Source organism: Alosa pseudoharengus, unplaced genomic scaffold (genome assembly GCF_046254945.1).
Source record: "Alosa pseudoharengus isolate Yale_2024_CS ecotype anadromous, Long Island Sound unplaced genomic scaffold, YU_APseudo_1.1 YU_APseudo_1.1_scf_14, whole genome shotgun sequence".
NCBI lineage: Eukaryota > Metazoa > Chordata > Actinopteri > Clupeiformes > Clupeidae > Alosa > Alosa pseudoharengus.
In genome coordinates this window covers 31,378,608-31,403,469 of record NW_027468609.1, presented here as the reverse complement: position 1 = coordinate 31,403,469, position 24,862 = coordinate 31,378,608, and the positions used below count along the sequence as shown (strand labels likewise).

General features: G+C 43.2%; 2 protein-coding genes across 3 annotated transcripts in view; both read right to left on the bottom strand.

Moving 5' to 3' along the window:
- Positions 1–249: 249 nt before the first annotated feature.
- Positions 250–13,852, bottom strand: LOC143122546 (BOS complex subunit ncln). Its single transcript, XM_076283336.1, has 15 exons — positions 13,708–13,852; positions 12,439–12,629; positions 10,961–11,105; positions 10,723–10,820; positions 10,492–10,569; positions 8,369–8,472; positions 3,632–3,720; positions 3,328–3,467; positions 2,715–2,893; positions 2,305–2,392; positions 2,151–2,189; positions 1,325–1,497; positions 1,146–1,199; positions 951–1,029; positions 250–811 (listed from the first exon to the last, which is right to left on the bottom strand). Exons 1-15 carry the CDS (start codon positions 13,850–13,852, stop codon positions 755–757), a joined length of 1,659 nt encoding a protein of 552 aa, XP_076139451.1. The 3' UTR covers positions 250–754.
- Positions 13,853–14,886: 1,034 nt separating this feature from the next.
- fam219aa (family with sequence similarity 219 member Aa) overlaps positions 14,887–24,862 on the bottom strand; it is a 20,509-nt gene continuing 10,533 nt past the window's right edge. Inside the window, exons 3-6 of one of the 2 annotated variants that reach the window (XM_076284671.1) lie at positions 23,750–23,852; positions 22,477–22,557; positions 20,178–20,253; positions 14,887–19,334 (exon numbers count right to left, since the gene is read on the bottom strand). In XM_076284671.1, coding sequence (XP_076140786.1) covers positions 19,173–19,334; positions 20,178–20,253; positions 22,477–22,557; positions 23,750–23,852 — 422 coding nt within the window. In that variant the 3' untranslated portion in view covers positions 14,887–19,172. The remainder of the gene's footprint in view (positions 19,335–20,177; positions 20,254–22,476; positions 22,558–23,749; positions 23,853–24,862) is intronic. The other variant, XM_076284672.1, reaches the window with a different exon arrangement.

The window sequence follows — 24,862 nt, the reverse complement described above, 5'->3', positions numbered from 1 at the left end:
AGGGGTTTGCCATTAGCTAATTGGTCCCACCCACAAACCTGAGAACACTCATGGAATTGATGTCTTTTATTTTCAGACTGCTCACTTCCTGACGAAGGCTTCATGCCGAAACGCGTCGAAGTGTTTTAATTATGTTGTGCCCATTAAAATAAAGGCATTTTAACTACAAAGAAGATGAGTGCCTTGGTATTCTACAACTTTTCTAAAATATCATACATGTGTTATAGTTAAGATAAGCACAGCAATAGATACAATGATAAAAAGACTTTTAATGGAAAAATTACAAAATACATAGAAAAGTTAGAAGAATATGAAAACATGGATAATACCCGTATGTTATAGACATAATCGATATTCACATGCTATATCACACTAGAGTTGCGTTTCTCTATCTTGCGAAACACACAGCTTTTTATCTACACTTTAGAAATAGGCTACATCTTTTTGATAAAGTAAGACAGTGTTTTGTTAAGACAATTAGAAAAAGGTTGCTGTTCACTGAAAACACACACCTATCTGGTAAAACTATCCACTTTGTTCTTGTGTCCAGGCTTTTTATCATTTTGATCTCAGATTATTATTGCAGAGAAACTCCAAAGAAGTTTAATAACAGAAAGTTGGTGTGTTGTGCAAACCAAGGCTCACTAACGGATACAGAATGGCTGAGGTGAGTGGACACAGTTGGGACTTCAGGGAATCGGAGGAGTCCAAGGATCAACAGCAGGTGAAATGCCCGTCTTTGGAGAGGCAAACCTCACTGGTATTTCCATTTCACTGCCATCTTCAGTTTGCTGTAGATGTACCCGAAATTCTGACGGCAGAAAAATCAATAAGATGGTTAGTGTTAAGAGGGAAAACAAAATACCCAGAGCAGCAAATGTAATATTTTTACAGGTTTCAAAAACAAACCGACTTTCAAACAAGACAGGACCAGTAAAAGCAGCACACACCTGAATGGCAAAGTAGATTATGCCCAAATAGGCTGCAATACAGCCTCCCAGGAACAGATCAAACGCAGCAGGCTTCACCCTGAAATCCAGTCAGAGGGATCCTTCTTATTGACAGATTAGGATAATCCAAGACACTCTATGACTAGGTTGAGATGTTCGGCATATATTGAAAAGAACATGGGATAATATACTGACCTGTACATCGTCATAGGTTGATTCATTTGATCATAGAAGGTTATATCAGGGTCCCTGTCACAGAAAAAAAATAGCATGTTTATTATGTACATTTTGTAAATTATTTATAGTGATAATCTGTGTGCAAATAGATGTGTGTGTGTGTGTGTGTATCTGTGCGTGTGTGTATGTAGGTGTACCTGCGGTCCTGTTTGAAGGTGTGTCTGTAGACCTGCAGCAGGTGTTGCTTGAGCTCCTGCTCCAGGGTGGAGATCATGAGGCTCTGGGCCGGCTCCTTGTCCATCAGCTGGCTGGCTCGAGGGGCAGAGGTCAGGAAGGACATCAGTGCCGATAAACGGCTGTCCTGCACTTCCTGAGAGAAAAAGTGCAAAGGTTTATTCTCTCTCTTGCTCTCTCCTTCAGTGAGTATGTTCATATGTGAGATGCACTGTGTTAGTTATACGATCATTTTACACAGTAACACCATCTCATCCACAATGGCATTTGTCTGCACAGTTGCATCAGTGTGTGATTTTCAATGAAAAGAATAAACATGCACATATACCTATATTTGTAATGCAACCAAGAAACCTCATGCACAGCATTCAGTGTTTAAAAGAATTTAGAGTAGAATCACCCAAAACTAGTAACATATTGGTAATAGAATAATGGAATATGCTTTTTTGCCTCCAACAGAACCACATATCATCACTTGCATTTCAGTCTATGTATTCTAGTCACACAACCTCTCTAGAAAATCACTAAGACAATCATGATTCCCATCAAGTGGGTAATCATGTGAAATCAGCTTTACATTCTGTAATGAGACTCATCATTTGCTGCAGCGGGACCAGCTGCTAACCTGCGTACCAGCCCTCTGTGGAAGGGGAGGCTGCAGTATAGGATGCAGCCACCAGAGGGAGCCGTAAGACCCATAGGGAAACGAAGAGGCCAGAATGTGATCTATCCCAAACACATGGGCGTGACATGTTTTGAAATGTGGCTGTGGTTGGCTGAGATTCTTACCAATTGGCCCCTGAAGAGCTGGATCTCCTTTGGTGAACCCTTCAGCACGTCACACAAATACACAAACAAAGGCATTAACGGCGAATCTCAGCTTAGGCATGTTTATGATGTGTACTTGTGTCTGAGTGTGTGTTTAAGTGCCAGAAGTGGCTACCTTGTCAGACAGATTGTACATGAACCTGGCCAGTGACTCGGCAATGATGACCGCGTTGCGCTTGAGTCTCCTCATGTCCACTTGAGACCTTTAAACAGCATGTAAGACCTCTTAGTGCTGCAGACGTATCTGACACGGTGTAAATGACCTGACTTAAACACCCACTCAATATACCTACAATATAAACCTTTTGGTCACAGATTATACTAGATGAAATACTTCAAGATACTAAGTCAGATGAGAAAAATCTGAAGAGCATACATATGCATAATAACTACATTCTGAAGTGGCAAAACAAAGATGTTAGTGTATTTCATCAAGGACTTCAAACTGAACTGACATATGGTGTACCAGACAGTAGCATTTGCATGTGGCTGTGTGGGAGTGGGTCTGCATTCGTGGTCACTCACATTGTGTCCAGGATGGAGCCCCTGCGCTCTGATTTGGGGTCCTCTAGGTGGGACAGGGTGAACCCTGGGACGCGGCGCATGGCGTAGCGCTCATGCTCCCAAGCCATCATGGGGTCCCCCAAGTTGATCTTCTTATGGATCATGTCGAACTTCACCCAGGGGAACCTGGACGCGATCACCTAACATGGTGATGGTGGAGAAGTTTCAGTTTCTGGTTAGCCTACTGTCGACATTACTATGTTTTGGAGAGAGACTGATATAAACTCATTGCACTGGCCTAATGAAATTTGACTACATATCCCTAAACAGTCAGCAGATCAGTTAGTGGCGGATATTATGGCACCAAATTAAACATCCATGAAGAGGTTTACTTGGGATATTTCCATTTTATTTGCTTGTTCTGTTTGTGTAAAGCACATTGAATGATGATTATGTATGACAATGTGTTATATAAATAAAATTGACTTTGACTTGATCTCTTGAATGTCCGTGGAATCTGTAAAGTTCTTATCAAGCATGTTTATTGAAGTGTGTGAAATTCTATGATCTGCAGTAAAAGTTCAGACTAGAGTTAAAATGTTGAGGCTATGTTAGGCGAGACTGTGCTCCCCACCTGCTCCAGCTGATAGATGAACTCGTGTTGAGGGGTGCCAGGTCTGGGTGGGCGGGACACGTGCAGGTAAAGCTCGTCCCCATTGGCCAGAGAGTCCAAGCACAGTACAAATGCCACATTGTCATGAAGGAGGCTGGACTCTGTGATGGGAGACAATTTGAAGTGTGAGTGAATGTAATTATGATTGCATCTGAGAGAGAGGGTGGTCTTATTTGCCAAGGCATCAACATTTCAGATTAAGCCACAATGTCAGTGCATGCATTTGAAAGTGTGCGTGTGTGTGATTTTTGCGGATTTCTCTCACCTGCATGATCCATGTTTTCTTCCAGCCAGCGTTTGGTGCCCAGGAAGTTATATTTCCCCCCTCCAGTCAATGAAAACAGGAGATGGTACCTGTACAACACAGGACGATTCAGTCTATCCTGCATATCAACACAGATGTTCTGTTTCATTTTATGCTAAAGGGCCGTTTACACCAGTAACGATAACTATAAAGACTAGATGTACCGCATAGCGGTACAAAATATGACCGCCGCTCAGTCCTGTCCATTCCGCGAAAATAAATCATATTAATGAATTTGTCTCCATCTTCTACTCCATCCCCCACTCTTGAAACTTTTGTGTATGCTTGTTTGGAATGTGTGTTTGCACACATTCCGCACACAAAGTAGCCTACTGGCGCTGCAAAGGTGAATAGATTTGTTTCTGGGCCAAAAAATGTGTAGCATTGTTATAAAACCTTTAAAATCTCTAAACAATCACAAGTAGGGCAGTTCATCACAGTCCATCCATTGCAACTGGACTGATGAAAGGTACACCTGTAGGCTACATTGTATTTGGGAAAAGCAGAAGGTAGCAGCATAATGTATTTATTTATTTATTATTAAACAAAACAATCCCTGTCAGTTCCATGCAGTTTTCAACAGCTATCAAGAAGAGAGGTCATGTCATGGATTTTTGTGAATGTTTCTTCTTCTACATATGCATAAATTTAGTCATCTAGTTCAAATGATATTCAGCTTTATTGTCAATGCACAAATTAAATACCAGTAGTCTAAAACAAAATGCCGTTTTACCCAGTGGTGCAAATAACTGACATGTCCAAAAGGGCCTTCATGAAATGCGTTGCGAGACTGTTCATACACATTTTAACGGGCAAAGTTGAAGAGCTGTCCGTTATTGTTTGTGCAAATAATATGCTGATTCATGTTCCCTTGCATTTTGCAACTATGAGGTCCATGGTTAAGCTGAATCTTTTGACTTTCACCCAGCCTAGTCCATGGTATGCGCCCGATAGAAATATTGTTTAATTTTGCGATTGAGATATCCACGCACTGGCGCCCCCCCTGCGACGTGTTCGCCCCCCGGTTTCAGAGCTAAATGCAAAAATGCATAGAGGGAGTTATGACAAAACCGTGACTGTTAACAAACTATAAGCTATATAAGGTAGGCCAGTGTTTCCCAAACTTTTTTTCTGGCGACCCACTTTTTAAAAATGACAGACCATCGCGACCCATATCACTTCAAATCTACCCTGCAACCACCAATATTGTTTTAGGCCACAGGTTCTCCAACTTTTCTATGCCTCCCCCAACCATACATTGCTATAGGATCTAGATAGATAGATCCTGCTTTGAACATGGTAGTGTTGCATTTTGAGCACCATCAGCGTGAAAAGTTGGAAATGACTACTGAAAAGATACATTTTAATGCGCATCCGAGAGTTTGGGGAAATTCGCATGTTGCGCATTCGTCAGCATAGTAAAGCTGTTCCTGTATTTCTAAAAAAAATGTTGTAGGCTACATTGCGTTGCAGACAAATGGGTCCATAACACTGAGGACGTCAATTCCGATGTAAACAGCAAATAACTCAAGTCGTTATATTGTATTGTATTATATTATATCGTTATATCAGAACAAGGCTTTTGGGCAATAGCCGGAAGAATGCGCCTTTACTTTAGAGTTCGCGAGGTAGAAAACGAGAGAAATAGTGTTTAAAATGTCTATTTAAATTGTAGCCTAATATAATGCACTGTTGTGCATTTTAAATCAGAAATAAGAATGTGAGGAGGTTGCTATTAACTTTAAAGATTGCATCTACAATCGAAACTATCTACATGCAACTTGAATCCTTATCCGGTCTATGGATGTCTGCTTTAGTTGACAGCACGGTCACTAGATTTTAATCGGTAAAGTTGAGGAACTGGTATCTGTTAATGTTCGTGCAAATAGGCGGATTCATGCCCCTTGCAGTTAGCAACTGCGAGGTACAGGTCATGGCAGGCGCCGCACAGAATGGTTTCATTCTGAGAGGTAGATATCCATGCTCTGGCTCCCCCTCTGCGATGCGTTCTTCCCCCAGTTTCATGCGCCAGTTTCATGAGCTTTTATGACAAAACCGTAACTGTGGTAGTTAACAAACTACATCCTAATAGAAAACTGTTAACTGTCCTGGTATCAAATGACAAATGGTATCAGTTAGACCTATAACACAACATAAAGTGTGCTGGGCTGGCGACCCAAATAAATTCTCCTGCGACCCACCCGTGGGTCGCGACCCAGACTTTGGGAAACACTGAGGTAGGCCCTATGCTAGGCCTATTATACAACACTTGTCACTAGGCTATGCTAGCGACCCAAATAAAATCTCCTTTGGAACCAATGGCTTACACCTTACAGTATCAAGCTGCCACCTCTTGGCGAATCACGGAAAGGGCGAATGAAGTGGACACTTCTAAATGGAACCCAACCCACTGTACAGTAGCTCAAGGTCTGTGGCTAAAGCAGCCATAATGAAAGCGTTATCATTGTTTGGATACTTCACACACACGTGTTTTTTAATCGCATAGACTAACTACCAAGCTGGAATCACATCGACTCCCCTCTCACACCCTAAACACGCACTTCGAACAAACAAAAAGCGCCTCAGTCTCACGGAATAGCCATAGCCAAAACTGTATCTGACCGGTGTAACGTTGGTACTAAATCATCCATCGCAAAGAATGATTTTTGAAGCACGTGCAACAAATATGTGTAGGTACAGCCCTGCCCTGAATACATCTCAACGTGCGCTCTAAAACATCTGGTTTAAATGGAGATGTAGATCATCACGGGTGCGTTAATAAATCTACATTGCGGCGAGTTGACACAAATTATTCACTTTGACGAATTTATGTAGTTTCAGTTACTTTACTTTGAGCCATGCTCTTCCTTACTTGAATCACCTTTGAAAATAGAGGATTGAAGTAGCCTAGTGTAGTGTTTGGGAATGAACGTTGACTCAGATGCTTTTTGAGACCTTGAGCAGAAATGTCCCAGCGGTGTTTAGGATGCATCATAGACAGGTTATCTTTCAGGTAGCCTATATATTTTCCATTAAAAAACCATCACGTAGCGAACGTGTTGTGGCTAACTCACTTAGCTCCTGTTAGTAGCCTAGGTTATGGTCATAAGCAAATGAGATGACAGTTCAAAGATACAATTAGTGCTGTTATCGATTTGCTTGGTAGCCTATAAACGCATTTATGGTTTTCTACAAATACATCAATAATCAAATTGGCCTCCATCACTCAACCATGCTAACGGTAACATTATTTTACCTATGTTCTGCTATTGATGCTATTGATAGGATTAACGTAGCCTACCTGCAGTAAAAAACAAGCATGTCCGATAAACATTCTCAGATTTATTTCGGCTTCAAGAGGAAATGGGAATTACATGTCATGCAGAAATCATCCTACCCTTAGACGTTCTCTGCAGTAAACTGTAGCCTACAGTCTTGTCCTTGTAGGAAGCGTAGTGTCTTTCCAACCCACTTTAGATTAACTTCCAACAAAATTACGTCTCACTGCAACGATGCGCCATCTAGTGGACAAACGACTACGTGACGCCAATACTGGAAATGCAGCCAAATTATTATTATGATGAATATTTGGTTTTCCTTTAATCCTACTGAATTTGTAATTATGTATCGGCCGTTCTAATTGCCGATACTGATGGTATACGTGCCTGTGTGTGTGTGTGTGTGTGTGTGCGTGTGTATATGTGTGCGCACCACCATCTACAGGCCAATGAGTGTACAGTCACTAAATATACACATAACTTAATTTTTTAGACCCCCCCCCCATGGATGAAATTCTACGAAACTTGGCATACCCCCAGAGAATGTCAGGTTAATCATACACATAAAATTTGGTGCAGTTCTGAACGTCTTTACTGAAGAGAGGGGCGATTAAAGCAGAATGATATTGCATTTTTTCATTTTTTACCGGGGGGGTGCAAATCACAAATGAGTGATTATGGGCTAGGTTGATGTGGGTCCTTGGGACCAACATACCATAAAAATTTCGTCATCCTCGGTGCCACGGTTCAGGTAGTTATTTAGGAAAAACTGCATTTTTTGGGTTTCGGGGGGCCCAGCGCGGAGGGGGAGTGGCCCCCGGGGACCAAACGAAATTTTTCCGTAAAAGTCTAGTGGGGCTACATACTCACCAAATTTCATGTGCCCCGGTGTTTCGGTGCCCCGGGTATCGTTGACCAAAATTTCAGGAAGTAGATGACAGAAAAAAAAAAAAAAAAAAAAAAAAAAAAAATTGACAATCCCTATATGACCGCTTCGCTAGCGGCGGTCATAATAACTATAACTATGCTGATAGAAGCGTCCACACTGACCAACGATAAGGAAAGTCTTTAGTCATGTTGATGAATGTGATGACTAAAATTTGATGGATTCTGATTGGCTGTCAGATTTGTATCGCTCTTAAAATCATTCTGAAATCGATCCCCAACGATATCGTTCTTAGTGACGTTATCATTATAGTTTATGTGTGGATGTCTTCATTCATATTAGCTAAAACGATACATTTTTGTCGTTATCGTTCTTGGTGTGATTCGAATATCTAATCTAATACATTGAGGAACTTTGAATTATATTCTTGTCTTGTCCCCCGCCTTCTCCCTCTCCATCTCTCTCCCTCTCTCTTGACCTTTCCCTCCTCTCCCCCGTCCCTGTGTATTTCTGTCTGTGTGTGGAGTGACTCACGGTGCTTTGCTGCGGGGGTCACGGTACAGTTTCTGGAACAGACGGGCCAGCTCCAGCAGAATGGCCACGCCGCTGCCGTTAGAGTCGGCACCATATGACAGCCACTGAAGCATGCACGCAAACACACACACACACACACACACACACACACACACACACACACACACAGAAAGAGAACAGGGCAGAGAGATAGAGACAAACAGATATAAAGTCATCCACATACATAGAAACTATTAATAGAAATACACACCATTCAGACATACACCTGTGCAGACATTCTGCAACTACGCAGGACCTTGAACACTAATTGTACAGTTGCTGGTCAGTCAGCCTCCCTGGTGTTACACCTCAGTCTGTTATCTGTCTGGTGCGGGGCAGAGGGCACCCCTGCTGGACAGTCAATGGGAGTAATTACCCCCTGTGACATGTAATAGAAGGGCAGGTGCAGGTCATCTACCTAATCGGACATTTTAAATGATGCATCAGCTAATACTGGTTAATGGTCCATGAAGAAGTCGAGAAAGAGAGCTGTTCTACACCCCCCCCCCCCCCCGAGCACACACACACACACACACACACACACACACACGTTTTTGTCTTTTTAGAGCTGATCTCAGCGTGATCTGGGCACGTGGGCTCCCACACAAAGACAACTGTCAGACTATTTAGTTGAATGTACAAGAGGGCGAGAAAGGGAGGGGGAGAGAGTGAGAGGGAGAGTGAAAAAGAGCAAAAGAGAGAGAAAGACAGAGGATTGTGATAATTAACCTTCCACATTAAAACCCTTTGGACAGAGACGCATCAGATAGAGAAAACTGCCTCGTCATGACAAAAAAAAAATATTAAACTACATAATTACTGAAGGCAGACTTCTAAAAGTTTTAAATGATTCTCATACAACTGCTGATGGCATTATGGATATCTCTGTTAATTAGAAACTCTCTTCAACCCAGTTCAAACTCCCAAGAAATGGGGTTATGATAAAGACAGAAGATCATTTTTTTTTTATGGGAAATTGTTGAATACCATGGGAAAGATCCAAGCAGAGGACTGACAGTAATGGATATCTCTGAAGTTATTTGGCGCAGTTCAGGTGGAAGAAATAAAGGGGACTTCCATCACCTTTAGAAATCTCCTGCTGAATTCAGTGGGCTGTGAAGTCAGACAAGAATGAGACTCGCAGCCACATCAGACGTGCTCTGCTCTTTCAAACACGGTCACTCTACTACGTGCTCTGCTCTTTCAAACACGGTCACTCTACTACGTGCTCTGCTTCTTTCTCCTTCCCAGTGGCCTCTCAAAAACACGCTAATGTGTCAATGCAATCCCCTCACAATACAGACACTACAGTTGCTAATTGATGTTAACGGTTGCAGTAGCTAACCCATGCCTCAGCAGCTGGTCTGTACTAACACGTCCGAGTACACGGTCTCGGTTTTTTGGCTGACGGCTCCCAGCAGGCAGCAGACGAGAATCAGTGAGTCTAACAGACCGCAACCTGCTGACTGAATCAGAGCTGCCACTGGGACGGAGCGAGAAGGTCAGCAGCACAGACGAAGCCCGTCCAGTACGAGAGGGAAGAAAAATGTGTATGTGTGTGTGTGTGTGTGTGTGTGTGTGTGTGTGTGTCTCTGTGTGTGTGTGTCTGTGTGTGTGTGTGTGTGTGTGTGTGTCAGGCTTCAGCTGCCTGCTGCGATCACTGCTGCGCACTGTAGCATGAAGCACACAGACACACTAAAAAGGTGCCTTGCGTGTCATTCATCCTCAGATGGCTCTGCCCACTGTTCGTCTGAGCTTGACCTTGCCTTAATATCAGATTCCAAGCACAAGGGTAGTCACTCTCTGCTTTACAGAGAAACCATGTTGTGTGTTTTCTAGCTCTAAGATCTTGACTAGATGTAACAAAAGACCTACAAGTCTGTCTTACAGGCAGAATCATTTGATCAGTGTGGTGAGTTAGTAGTGGGAGAAAGAGTGGTGAGATTGAAAGAGACCGGACATTTTTTTTCCAGACAGAATTTAAGTATTAGGCCTAACTCATGATCCCACTATGGATCCACTGTTGTCTGGCTAGGTCTCTGCAGCTCACTTAAATGACCTACTCCAGCCCTAGCAGGACTTACCGGAGCTAGCCCAAAGGAGTCGTAATGGGCAGTGATAACAATAGTCTGAGGGTCCTCTCCAATTCCAGGCAAAACTCCCTAAACACAGAGCAGTGCATTTAATTCATTAATGCATACATTTACAGCTTATTGAGTGCAGACTCACTTCCACTCAAGTTGTGCTTGTTATAAGAGAGCTATACCACCCAAGTGATTATAAGTAAGGCTTTGCAGCGCTGTGATATGGCTCACCTCCAGTGTGATGATGCTGCTATCAGTGACCGGCTTGAGCGGGTTGGTGTTGCTCACTAAAATCTGAAATGCGGTGGCAGTCACCATGCTCCGCAGTACTGGAGGGACAGACAGTCAAATAAGCCAAAAGGTTTTGCACTTTATTAGATCACTACCTGACACTTTCCCATCATCCTCTCTGCTCTCTTCTTCTCTCCACTTTCCCATCATCCTCTCTGTTCTGCTCTCCTCTCCTCACCTCGGACCATGATGGAGGAGGCCCGGGTGGCTGCGTCCAGCCTCACCTCCTCGTACATGTAGAGCAGCTGCTCATCCTCGGGCGCCACGTACAGAGGCATCAGGGAGTCCCTCTGCAGCACCTCCGCCTCAGTCTCCATGAAGCTCTGCAGAGGAGATGGAGGTCAACACGCATGCAAAACTAAACACACACACACACACACACATGCGCATGCATGCACGCACACACACACAGTCGCGGCCTTGCCTGGCTCCTCCTTGCCTGGCTCCTCCTTGCCTTGCTTATTCACTGCACCACATTATACTGATTGCTTACACTTTTATTTTCCAAATCCAACTCCACTACTGACTTTACTTAACCCATTCTGCTAAGTTCTATTCATTTAATAATTTTAATATATATATTGTTACTCCGTGTGTGGCCTTTCCCTACTCTGTTACATTGCTCTGAGCCAGGCTTGTAACACACACACACACACACACACACACACACACACACACACACACACACACACACACACACACACGGCACTGTAATCACATGAAGCACAGAGAAGATATAAGACAAAACATATTTTTCAAATATACACAGGAGAGGTGTACAATTCCTAGTGCTATAGGTAGGGGATTTCCCACAGCGGCCAATCAACAAAATCACCAACAACCTTTGTGGGTAAGAAACATCACCAACAGAACAGCCTTCAAAAGCATTTCACTGGGGTTATCAATCAGGCACCATATAGTACATACCAAGACATAAACAAACAATAAGGGTGCTGAGTGCACACTCTGCTGCTAGACAGCCTTCCGAACAATCAGTAAATTCTATGAAATACTGTGGTACATTCATTGTTGATAAGCAGAAGTTTGGAAGTCATTCCTAATACACAATGATGCCACACTGGTGAAAGTACAAAGAGAAGCACCATCAATTGTCTGGCTGACTGTGGGGCTTCTGAGACCAGAACATTTCTTCAGTTGGATGGAATTTTTGTTATTCACTTCATGTCTTCTCTACGGAGCAACAAAACAGAATGAGGTATACAGCACTGGCCGTTTTCATCACTTCACTGACTTTTCTCCTCTATCTAAAACCACTAAGGGTTCAACCTCAGCCAGTGGAGAAAAAAATAGTAGAAAATAATAAGATATTTGAATGAAATTGAATGAAAAAATGTCCCATTTTTTTACCTTAAAAACACTCCCTAAAGCACAACATAGGAAAACATAAGTACTTAGATATGCGGATTAATTAAATGTTTTATCAGTAAGAATGTAAATATTATTTTCAGATAAGAATATTCGGTGTTGACATGTGAACTGATAAGTTTTGTAATTTAGATTTTGTTGAAGATCTGTGAACTACACTATGTTGGATGTATGTAGGGAAGAACAGGGTTGAATGAATTTTTGACAGGTCACATGAACTTGTGTGGATACTAATAGGGGTATGTGGTGGTGGTCAACAGGTGAGGTTACCTGTATCACCTCCGGTGGCACTGCGGAGAGGTTACTGGGCAGCAGGATGAGCACGGCAGCAGCCTTCTGCCTCTGAGCCTCCTCGTAGCGGTCCAGTGTGAAGTCCGGTAGCTTCATGATCACGCAGCGGCGCGTCAGGCCAGGGTAGTCGGACGAGCGCGCCTCCGCCACCACGATGGCTCCACGGCAACCTAGGGTCAGAGGTCACGAGACACGCTGACACCATGTCTGCAGCTGAGGTGTCAAACCTGATCAACTTATTGCTGTGACTACCACTACCAGTATTTCTGCATTCAATACACTCTGAATGAACTACACTCCACAAGCTATAGTGCAGATTGTTGTACAGGATGTACAAGAGTTTATAGATAGTTTACAGTTTTTAAAAGTATACATAGATATATAGTATAGTATACATACATATTTAGCATACTTTTTGTTCAAGGCAAATAAGATGTCAACTGATCAAACAAAAACATTTTGGTTATTTTCTGGGATATTTTATTTCATGTCTTGGAGGTTTAAATTAAGATTTAGCTCAACAGCTTTTGTCATGGCTATGTGGTTCTCTGTACTTCTATTTCAGCCTATGAAACACTGGTAGCTTTTTTAACAGTTACATTGTGTAGCCTGTCTCTGCGCCTCTAGCAGACAAAATAACCCATCCGTCCACAGACTGACAGACAGACAGACACACACAGACAGACAGACAGACGCTCATTCTGGGGAGTAGTTTGGCCAGATGAGGGTGAGCTCCAGTCAGATCTCAGTAGCCATTTAGCAACACCTCTCAGCTGTTATGGATAATTACAGAGCACTGCTGATCACGATGAGATTACAGCTTGAAAGCACTTATAGTGATGACTGATAAGAGCAAAAGCCTTTCCATCAGAAATAAAGCACTGCTCTAAAACTAAAGAAATTAAGCACTGCTCTAAAACTCCAGAATAGAACAGGCAAATCGGAGACATAAAATGGTTGTGTTCTCTGGCTATGGCCATTTCTGTGAAATACTGTATCAGTTCATAATATAAATCAAGGGAATCTTAATTATTCAGTGTACAGGTGACGGCAGTATATCATGACTTGTACAAAGCAAGCTGTATAGAGAGTGTGTATCATAAGTGCACACCAGTAACACCATGGAACGCAACCCATTACACAGGTATTTTATGTTTATATTTTGTTAATGAACTAGTCACCTTGTGTGTGTGACTTGTGTGTGTGTGTGTGTGTGTGTATCTATCACAGACGTGAGGGTCTCAGTACCATGTCTGTCCTGCTGCAGCAGATATTGCTGCATCCTGAATCCGGTGAACTCATAGGAGGAGACGGTAGACAGCGCAGACGCATGCAGGTGCTGCGCAGTCAGCAGGAGAAACAGCGCAGTCACGCCAACACTGCTCAGCCACATGGTTCACACACACTGAAACACACTGGATGTCCAGTAACCTGAAGGCCTGGAGAAAGGAAAAACAACTCCATGAGGCAACAAGTGGAGTGACCACAGCATAGCCAGCACAGCTTAGTCTTCCAAATCACCATGTGAGTTAGCATGCATACAGTAATGTTACATGTTTCTGCCTTATTTCAGAATTCAGAAGGAGAATTTCTAAGCCCATGGAATGTAGCCTACTTGGTCAGGTACTTTATGGTGTAGTATCTACTATCCTTTGTTATATATCATCCACAAAACTAGACCAAGGAAGACGTGTCAGCTCTACCATTAACCTTGCATAAGGACAGTTAGTTTACCACAGTGACAATCCCAGACTTCTTACTGGTAAGGACAGAAATACTCAGAGAGATCCAGTTGACATAAGGCATCACTTACCTGACAGTCTTCAAAGTTCACTTCTTTTCCCCCTTAGAGAAGTTAATTTTGAGGATATTTCTTATGTTCCTTACAAAGCAAGGCTACTCAGGGTGCTGAGGCTACCGCTGAGCAGAGCCTACAGGTGCCATAAGCCCTTGGCCACCATCTGTCCCTCAGAGGATTAGTCCCAGCTCATCAGGCCTCTCCTCCTATCAGAACGCCCATAGCACAGGTAATCATGATGCCCCATAACCCTATTGGCTGATCACTGGAGTAGAGCTTAAAACTGTGACCGACGGGTAGCCTTCCCTGAGAAACTGTGGCAGTAGAGGTACTCATACTGTTCTGGGAAGTCTGGCTGAGAGAGGTTAAGAGAAAGAAAGAAGAACTGATCCGGGGTCAGTAGGTCTATACAGAATAACTGTACAGAGCAGGAACTGGGACCAAGGAAGCCTTGACATGATACATTCAATTTATAGCCAGCACAGGCTCCATGGTAACAATCAGAAGTGCTGACTTCACAGTATATGTTGCAGTGTAGTCAGAGTGTGTGTGCATGAGAGTGAAAGAGACATACAGAGGAAGAGAAGGAGAAAGATTTCAGTATACTGAGAATAAAACATCTGACAAAATTGTATAGGTGAAGTCACATATTCCAGATTTTTTTTATTGATATGATACACTACACAGAACAATAACATCTGTTAAATACTGGTATGGAAACTGTTCACATCTTTACAATCATGATCAATATATCTGCAGAATAATAAAAAAAATGTGGTTTTATGTTAAAAGAAAAACAAAAAATAAAAGAAAAAAAGATCTACTCTCTCACTCTGTTTAAATAAATTAAATCAAACTAAAACCAACAGCAAATAAATAGACACCCACTACGGAGCTGTACTTAAGGCATTTTCTTAATCAGCAAACTCAAGAGTTATACTGTAAGTGTGAAAATGGCTGAGATGAGGGGGTGTTATTCGGGGGAAATAGGTGCATTTAATTTCATTCATTTTTTTTTGGTGAATACACAAAGCAAGGGTGACCGAGGAAAAATACAGACAGCGAAAAAAGAGAGGGAGACCATTCTCGCATGACGGATGATTCTGATAAATCCAATCCAACCAGTGCACATGGCCACCCGGTTTCTTTAACTTGGGTCCCACCACAACTACCAGCCAGACCAGACGGCTGGAGGGAGAGCGCGAGTAGTGTGACAGAGAGGTCAGGGTTACGTAAACCAACTCTGAGAATCAGAGGCCGGGAGTAGCCACACCACCCGCTAACAGCTTGAGGTGGCTGCTATTGGCCGGTTTCCCAGATATGTCCTGAGCCTTGCTCAGACACTCTGTGGACAAAACAGTCTTGTGTTAGGACACTGCTCGATGTCTGCACGGACAATTGATTTTTAATGGCAGTCCACAGATTTTAACGTCTGTAAACAAGTTTGTTTTAGGCTGCAACTTAAGTTCCCATGCAGCCACTAAACCAACAGTGAAGGTACTGTAGGGTTAAAAAAAGGGGGGTTCCTGGCCAGTGTCTCTTTAGCTGCATTTAACAATCACGTCAACATTCCTTATGGAAGATTATTTCAGAAAATAGTGTTTTTCTTTTCCTACAGCCAACAAGGGAATTCTGACCATCAGGGACATTGTACAATCCTGCATCCAAACCAGTGGACAAACAGTGATAATGAGGGGGGAAAAAGATATGACCTTCTAATGCTTCTAGAGCTTCAAGAAGAGATGATATACATAGAATATTCAGTTGTTGTTTTCTTGCGGTATAATGCTGTTTTTTCTGGTATAATTGAATTAACAAATGCAGGGCTACATTCAAACTCAAGGCAATGTGACTCACTCTGGCGGTACAGCAAGCACTTAAGCACTTCACAGCTAAACTGATGCCTTGAGGCTGGAAAGGAGTGAAGGATTTGCATAAGCCACAGAAAAATGCGTCTGAAGGATGAACAAACATGAATACACCTGAAAGGGATGGAGCCCGTACTGAGGCCTCAATTGACGATAATATACTGCAAGCTCTGGCACCCCTCACAGCAGAAGTCAGAGGAAAAACAGAAGCTCCTAACAGAGTTAAGTCAGAACACATCATCCATTCTACATAGAAAACACAAAAGCAAATAATAATAAAAACAATGCCCTGCTGGCTAATGCACAGCACAAACGCTCAGTTTTGAATATACATTTATTGGACTAAACTCCCTTAATGCTACTCTTCTTCATACACTGAAATAAACAATATATAGGAACTAGGGGAATAATTAAGTAAAACTCTGAATGCCATTTTGTGTGGAAATGTTCCACAGCAAGTCCTATTCACACCAGGGCATGTCATTCTAATTGGTTAGCAAAAAAAGTTAGCCACAGTAGTGTGATTTAGAGTGTTTTAGTGAGAATGTTGAGTGTGAGGTGACTTAACTAGCCTACAGTATGTGTAGTGAGTGGAGTGGGCTGTAGCGCATTGCGGTATACTGGCATGGACCCCTCAGTTATTCCTGTCAGTGGCAGATGTTCAGAGTTGGACTCACACTGGCACAATGTCCTATCCTCACCAAAGGTATCTCAGGAGCCAATCGCTTAACTCGCTTGACACCACTCATTAAGTCAGTCTTTCCCCGTGTGAAATGTGGAGTTCAGCTAGGTTTTTCGAAGGGTGAATGTCATTGTTTAGCGTACACACAAATGACTATGGAGGGGGGGGGGGGGTGGTGTGTGTGATGGTAAGACATCTGGACAGAGAAGGGTGGATCAGTAACGTCTACTCACCACACAACAACTACAGACACATATCTTTTCTCTTATTTTCAGAAAAGACAATCCCTTTCATTGCTAAGACTGACACAGTGGCCATGTACAATATACATTATGTATAATTTTGACAAAATACTCAACCGTTCTCATGCATGGGGCCTAAGGGCCTTTAGAAGGGATGAAAGATTCATCTGACTTATTGTTGAGTCTTTGGTTATAAAAGCAAAAAAATGGGGCCATGTGTGATCAGACAGCATAGACACAAGGGAGTAATGGTAGTGAGAGGAACACAAGTTTATATGTGCTAGCTATAGCATGCTAGCTTATGTGGTGTAGCACAACGCAATATGGCAGCTCTGCACATAAAAGTAGATACTGGCATTTTTTAGTCTGGCAACACAGCACAATCATTTTTTTTAAAATTGCTAATCTGAATTAATATTTTTCTGGATTTTTTGGAGGGGAGTAAAATGTCGGAGTTCTACCACACCACTATTTCTGCCTCGTTTCATTGTTTGGCACACATGAAGAGACAAGAAACTCAAACAAAACCAGAGACGGGACATTGAGATACGACACATGAGCTGGGGGCAGCTGGAACTAGTATATTTGTGATGTCACACCACTGTACAGGACAAAGCAGCTACTTCAACATGAACATCTCTCTCTAATTGACCTCCCATGGTGCACCAGGATGAACACATGATGACTGCTGCATGTAACCGTTTTCACTAACAATGTAAGTAACCACTGGAAATAAACAAGCACAAACTTAATAATAAATTAATTATAATTAAAAAGTAAAGACTAAACAAATTATGAACAAAATGAACAGTGACCTGTTCATGTGAACTGCAAAAACATACAGAACACCGACAGAAAGGGCTGCTTCATCTCCACACACCTGGTATAGATGGGTTTGCTTTCTGTCGCTGTTTTTTCCCTGGTAGAATGAAAACCAAATGGCCAGGAAAGACTTTCCAGTCTCTCGAACAGATGCAATCAAAAGTCACCGAGAGACCTGGAAGAGGGACTGGTTTAGTGTGTCATTCAGTATAAGATCTGGCAACCATTCTGTTTAATCAGTCTGCTTGGCTGTCTCCTAACTTCTGCTAAGAGTACTGAGGAGCAATCAAGATCAAGGGAACCAGAGTCCTAGCATTACACTGGTGACACACTGTCATTCTTCCTCCTGATGCCCCAGTGAGCTCTGATACCACTAGAAGCAGCAGCATGCTAACAGAGAGTAACATTTCATTACAATAAATAATAACACCAATATAAATTTAAAAAAGAAAAACATGAATATCTCGTCCATATAATTTCTTGTTGACACATGCAGTTCAACCCTGTATTTTCCCCTGGATCAGGGGGGAAATGGGATCGTGGATTTGCACAAAGCCCAGACTATGGAAACAAAACGAGACAATGTAAACAATATAGGGTCTGACAGGGGAAGTGAACCAGTTTTGAAAGATCATCTTAAGGAGTGCAGGGACTTCAAAAAAACAAAACAAAAAAAAGTGTTAAATACAAGTTAGTCCCTCTTTTGCTTTTGCTACAGTTTGACCATGACCATACAAAGTAGCAGTTTGGCGGGAGAGCCCAATAGCCATCTACGACCCACGAGACCGAAGCACCTCCGGACGCCTGCAACATGCACTGCGTACACATTCACCCAGATCACAAGCAAGACAGTGGAGTGAGAGGTTGTGCAAGCACAGAATATTTAGTGTTTGCTCACTTTGTTTTCCGTTTAGATTTGTTTTTTTGTCCCTTTTCTCCGTGCATTTGTAACCAAAGCAGGTTTTGTCTAGCACACCCAAACACATACACAAGCTCCATTCCCCGCTGAAGATGATGCAAAGACACGCGTCCTACCATAGGAGGAACCAATGACAGTTAGGAACTCTATTTTTTGTGCATTTACCCCATTCTTTCCCTTTCATTTTATATTAATTACAGTAATATAACATTTTAACTCATTGCCATTTTCTATTCGTTTAGTCATCATTCTATTTAGAGAACTCGTAACTCTTATTCGTCTCACGACAGAGACGAGGGGGTGATGGGTAGAGGGGCAAAGATAAGAGTGATAGAGAGATGAGAAAAGGAAAAGGAGGAAGAGGATGAAGAGGAGGAGGGTGCTACTGGATCTGGCAGGCTGTGGAGGAGGTGGCGGCCTGGCAGCACATGCAGGTGGGGTTGACTGATTTCGGGGGGATGAGGTCCAGGTCCTCGTCGTCTGGGATCTCGTCCAACCGGTAGCCATCCTTCAGGAGCTGGATGTTCAGGTCCTGGTTGATTTGCTGCATGGGGTGGAAGGGAGAGGGTGGTGATCAACTTCAGCAGTGCTTAGTGTACAGGGAACTGCATGTACTTCATGGGGAAGTTACAACACAGAGGGAAAGACTGTTAGAAAATTAATAGTGTATGCCTACTGCTGTGCAACGCCTCAAACGCCTTATTTCACTGCTATGAAATAAAAAGAAATGGTAAAAGACGCTGTTTGCAGGCAGGAGTTCAAGTTAGAGGTATCTAGGGACTGCATGAATGAATATAGTCGAGGGCCAAATTCTTATGTCTCACTTTCATGTGAGTCACTTTCCATTTGATGATTCCATCAGCCATGGAAAAACATCCAAGAAATGCTCAATTATATGGGGTCATGAAGTAATGTCACAGGGAGGCTACACCGAGCGCGTAACTGAAGTGTCTGTGTAGCGTCTGCTGCAACAATTAGCTTTCATTATAATGAATTATAGTGGAACTGGCTACACCAGACATGATAGCGGCGCGTATATTCAAAAACATTACACTAGTCTTCTTAAACTATTTTGTAAGAGGTAGCTTGATGTGAGTTTACTTGAAATTCAAATTCCATGGGTTTTACATTGGAAGCTATAGATTGCAGGCCAGACCTGCTAGCAGCATATATTTTGGGGTACTGAAAGACCATTTCAACAAATTGTCAACATGTCAACGGGTTTCTTTCAACCCGAAACATGTACTCTAGCCCTGCAAGACTAAGGTATGTTGTTACAGAGTGCCTAACTGTGGTGAGTAAATATAGTGTAACTGGTATTTCACATGTATTGGAGACATGAGATGTTGCTCAGGGTTAGACAGGGTTAGTCAGAACGTGTAAGTACCTGCTCCCTCAGACATCTCACCTCGGCTGAGGAGTATCCTGACGACGAGTATCTGGACATGTCAAAGTCATCATCGCTGGAAGAGAACACACACACACACAGTTGGATTCGAGTCTCTACAAAGAACATGCACCTGTTTTCAATTTGACATCTTTCAAAGAGTGATCCAAGTATTCTGTGCTATGTGGTCTTTGCTGAAGGTGCTGAAGACTGATAATGACATTGAAAGGCCAGTGTTCACATTGAATGCCAGTCAGGTATGCTTTGCAAAGTTAATGTATGCCTCCCAACTTCAAGTAATAGGACGTCTCTGAGGGATGGCGAGGAGAGGAGAGCAGATGAGCGTGGTGTATTAATCAGGAACTCCCTGGACACTCCCTGCCCCAGAGCTGAGGCAAACAAGCTCATTTAGAGGCTCTGGATCTGGATCTGTACACCGCTACTGACTGGAGAACGGAAACAGTTGGGGAATATTTTTGCCCTCTCCACTAAAATTTATATATGTGTGTGTGTGTGTGTGTCTATGTGGGCGTGCATTTGTAGGTTTTTAGAATAAAGTTAATCATTTTGGACGCTGTCGTATTTTAAGTTGGAGCAAACCTAGGGATCCGTCTTCAGGTGTATCCTCTTTTAACCTCGTGTGTGTATGTTTTACAGTAATTTCCTGTGTATTAGCCGCATTGTGTATAAGCCGCAGGACAGTGTTTTATGCAAGTTAAAAGAAACAAAACCATATTAATACCATATTAACTGCCCCCTGTATTAACCTCATAGCTGAAGAAATGTTGCAAAATCAATATATAAGCCACGGCTAATAGTTACAGAATGTACAAAAAACAAATGTACAGTATGTGTGTGCCTTTGTTCAAAGGAGTGTGATTGCAGCAGGAGGTCACTGCAGTGGAGTCAGTGATCTGCACATATGTTTGTATGTGTGTGTGTGTGTGTGTGTGTGTGTGTGTGTGTGTGTGTATCCTGTAGTGGGAGACTGGTGTGAGAGAGGAGATGGCATTTCAGCTGAATTGATTAATCACGAGAAACCAGCAGAGGCAATCTGGAACCTTCTATTGATTCTACGAGTAATTACAGCTTCATGTTTAATGAAGCTCAACTCATCAGGCAACTGCCCTAAAGACAAACTCACACTCACACTCTCATACACATATACACACACACATAATATATACACACACACACAAACAGCCCTGATAACCCACTCATCTTAAACTGGTCTGCAATCCTTTACACTTACTCTCACAAACTGCCCATATCATCACAGTGTGTGTGGAGCGGCGACACGGAGGCCCAGCTTCTCCAGAATACAATAACCGTAATCAGAGCCCATTTGAGATGACTCACCGCCTCCCTTAAACGCCGTAATGAGCGGCAGGCGGCTCGCCTCTCTTACCGCCACAGGTCTGGGGGCGAGGAACCGCCCGCCATTGAGATGCAAATCGTTGCCGGGTTTTGTCTCTAAACCAGATTACCTCTGCATTTTAAAACGCCCATGAAACGTGCAGGTCCATTTTTAAAAAAAAATGTTTTTCTGGAAAGCGTTTCGCGGGAGTGCCCACGCCTTCTGTAGACGCTGATGAGATGCGAGGCGGAAAATGCCGCGTGCTGGACGGCGGCCAAAAAAACTACTGACCAGACAAAACTGGGGGCATCAACCAGACTGACTGGACGTGTCTAAGAATGATTGAAGCTTTAATTCCTGCTATTTGATGCAAATGATGCAGTCGTAACGTGATGCAAGTTTTCCTGCACGTCAGAAGATAACACAGAAGAAGGAGAAAGAAGCGTTGCGGAGAAGCTGACTTGGCTACTTCGGCGGCCACTCCTCGGAGGAAGCTGGCGATCAGAAGTCATTCGCATCAAAGAGACGTAAGCCCAGTTGGAGGCGGTTCATTCGCCGACTCGTCTCCCATCTATAATTGAGTCGTCCTAATCCAATTAGAAAATGAAATGGCTGCACTAACACTCGCCTGCCAGCCCCTGCCTCACACCGTGAGCCCTCAAAAATATTCATCACCCTCTTTTAATGAGAACGTTAAAGACAACTTCATCAACCCTTCCAATCCCCCAACACACACACACTCCCTCAGAATGCTACAATTATTACACATAAAACTTACATTAACAGAGGCAAACTGCAATATAAATAATGTGCTAGACTAATGCCCCTAGGTTCCCTTACCGATCGCTAGTTCCCTGAAAAGATCATTTACACTATCATTGTTTTAATGAAGCCCTGGAGGTGATATGGATGGCAGGCGTCTAGCAGGAGGTGGGTCTGTACCTGTCTGTGTCCAGCGCTACTAGAGGTTTCTCGTCCGGACTCTGGTCTAGAGATGAGTATCCCTTGTTGGGCACAACAAGCCTGCGAAATAGAGATGGAGAGGGAAGGAGGGAGAGAGAGAGGGAGAAGGAGAGAGAGAGAGATGGATAGACCAGTTTGTGAAAAAAAAATGGAAATAAATGTGTTTAAAATCATTGATCATTCACAGTCTACCACACTGATCCAAATGTCTGGAATTGGACGTGCAACACGTTTCATAACACCTGCATCAACAGAGCAGATAAGATGTAGGGAGTACATTGGAATAAAGAGATTTGCACTGCCAGAGTAATTCAGCTGAGACGCCAGAGAGGAGGGGGGTGAGAGGAGACATCTGATAGCTGACATCTTTAGCTTGTTCTTCAGATGTACACAACCCATTTATATGCAAATAAGTCCAGGAACAAAAGTTGACGGAACCTTGTGTGTGCTAAAATAGTGTGTGTGTGTGTGAGAGAGAAAGAGAGAGAGAGAGAGAGAGAGAGAGAGAGAGAGAGAGAGAGAGAGAGAGAGAGAGAGAGCAGGAGACAGAGGGAGAGTGAGACAGAGAGAGAGAGAGAAAGAGTGAGACAGAGAGAGAGAGAGAAAGAGTGAGACAGAGAGAGAGAGAGAGAGACAGAGAGAGAGCGGGAGACAGAGGGATATAGTGAGACAGAAAGAGAGAGAGAGAGAGAGAGAGAGAGAGAGAGAGAGCTTTCCAGAGGTGTTTTGATCTCTGTCCTTGAAGATCTCCCCACAGTTCATAGAAATTCAGACCATAGCTGCAGCCTTCTGTTTCATCACCGTTAATCCAGACAGGGCCTAGCCTTGGAGATCTGTGTGTGAGTGCAATTAGGGTGACAAGTCTCTTACACCGGCACTCTCCAACTGTCACCTACGGACCTCTTCCCTGTTGGACCAAAGACTTCTCAAGGCTTTTTCCTTTTCATTTCAGACGTGAACACATTTAACAAAACTCATGCTTATGCTCTAATTTAATGATTCCAGCCTAGCATGATGTTCTAATACTCTTGAATAGAGTTATGTTTAGCTTTTAGTTAGTATTTTTCCAAGAGTAATGATGTTTCGAGGTCTTGAGGCCTGTGGCCACTATGGAAATTAAAGGGTAAGGTGAGTGTTATCTCCAATTTTTTTGCAATTTGCCTGCATGTGTCTGTGTCTGTGTGTGTGTGTGTGTGTGTGTGTGTGTGTGTGTGTGTGTGTGTGTGTGTGTGTGTACGTCTGTGTGTCTTACCGTGTCCTGGCCATCACATTGTTCTTCTTGGGCTGCTGATTGACGGGACTGCCCACCGTTCCGTTCTTGACCGAACCCTTCCTGGCCAGCTCTCTCTGTTTCTCTGTCAATCAAGAGCCGGAGTAGATGAGGACATCAATCACAACAGGCGAAAACTCATTCCTCCCACGAGGCAGACGAGCCAATGACAGCCAACACAGAACCTTCCATCCGCCGAGCAGAAAATAAACCCTCAAAATGAGAGCGATACATGCACTATGGAAAATGAATGACACCGGCTGACAGCCAGGTCAGGCTAAACTAGAGAACATGTTAGACTGTGGAGGCGCTGCTAGTCGTAAAAAAGCCAACATCCTTCTCTCTGTCATTTCACTTCACTTTCAAAGTAGCTTTATCCATTTGTCTGTTTATGTAACTTATTCCAAAGGAGAGTGATGCAATAGAAAAAGATATTGATATAAAAGGGGAATCCAGATTTAAAAGGGTTTAAGAAGTGAATGGAAATATTGACGTGACACTCCTTGACTGTGGAGAGCATTCCTCGGCTGAAACCCAAAGCTGCTGGCCTCCTGACCTACTCTCGAGGGCTGGTTCACTGCTCTGAGCTGCCCCACGCGTGTGGAGAACCATCCGGAAAAGGCTGAGCTTGCACTCTGCCGCGCCGGTCTGCTTATTTTAGAGAGGAGATTTGTGTGCAACTTTTGGATGACCTCTACTGAGTTTACGAGTGCCCGATATGTATGTATTTATGTGTATGTGTGTGTGTGTGTGTGTGTGTGTGTGTGTATGTGTGTTTCTCTGTGTGTGTGTGTGTGTGTGTGTGTGTGTGTGTGTTTCTCCTGTCGGGCTGTAGATAACCTCTCCCTGCCACCTGCATGATTGCAATACAAACTTTAATTACTATCCAAGCTGTGGCGTCTGTGGAGGACAAACACTAAACAGACGGAGACAGGGAAAGACAGCGAGAAAAACAGAACGATAGACAGAATGACTGTTAAAGAGAGAGAATGAGAGAGAGAGAGAGAGAAAGAGAGAGAGAGAGAGAGAGAGAGAGAGAGAGAGAGAGAGAGAGGGGTGGGGGGGAGAGGGATGGAGAGGACGACAGAGCTGAGG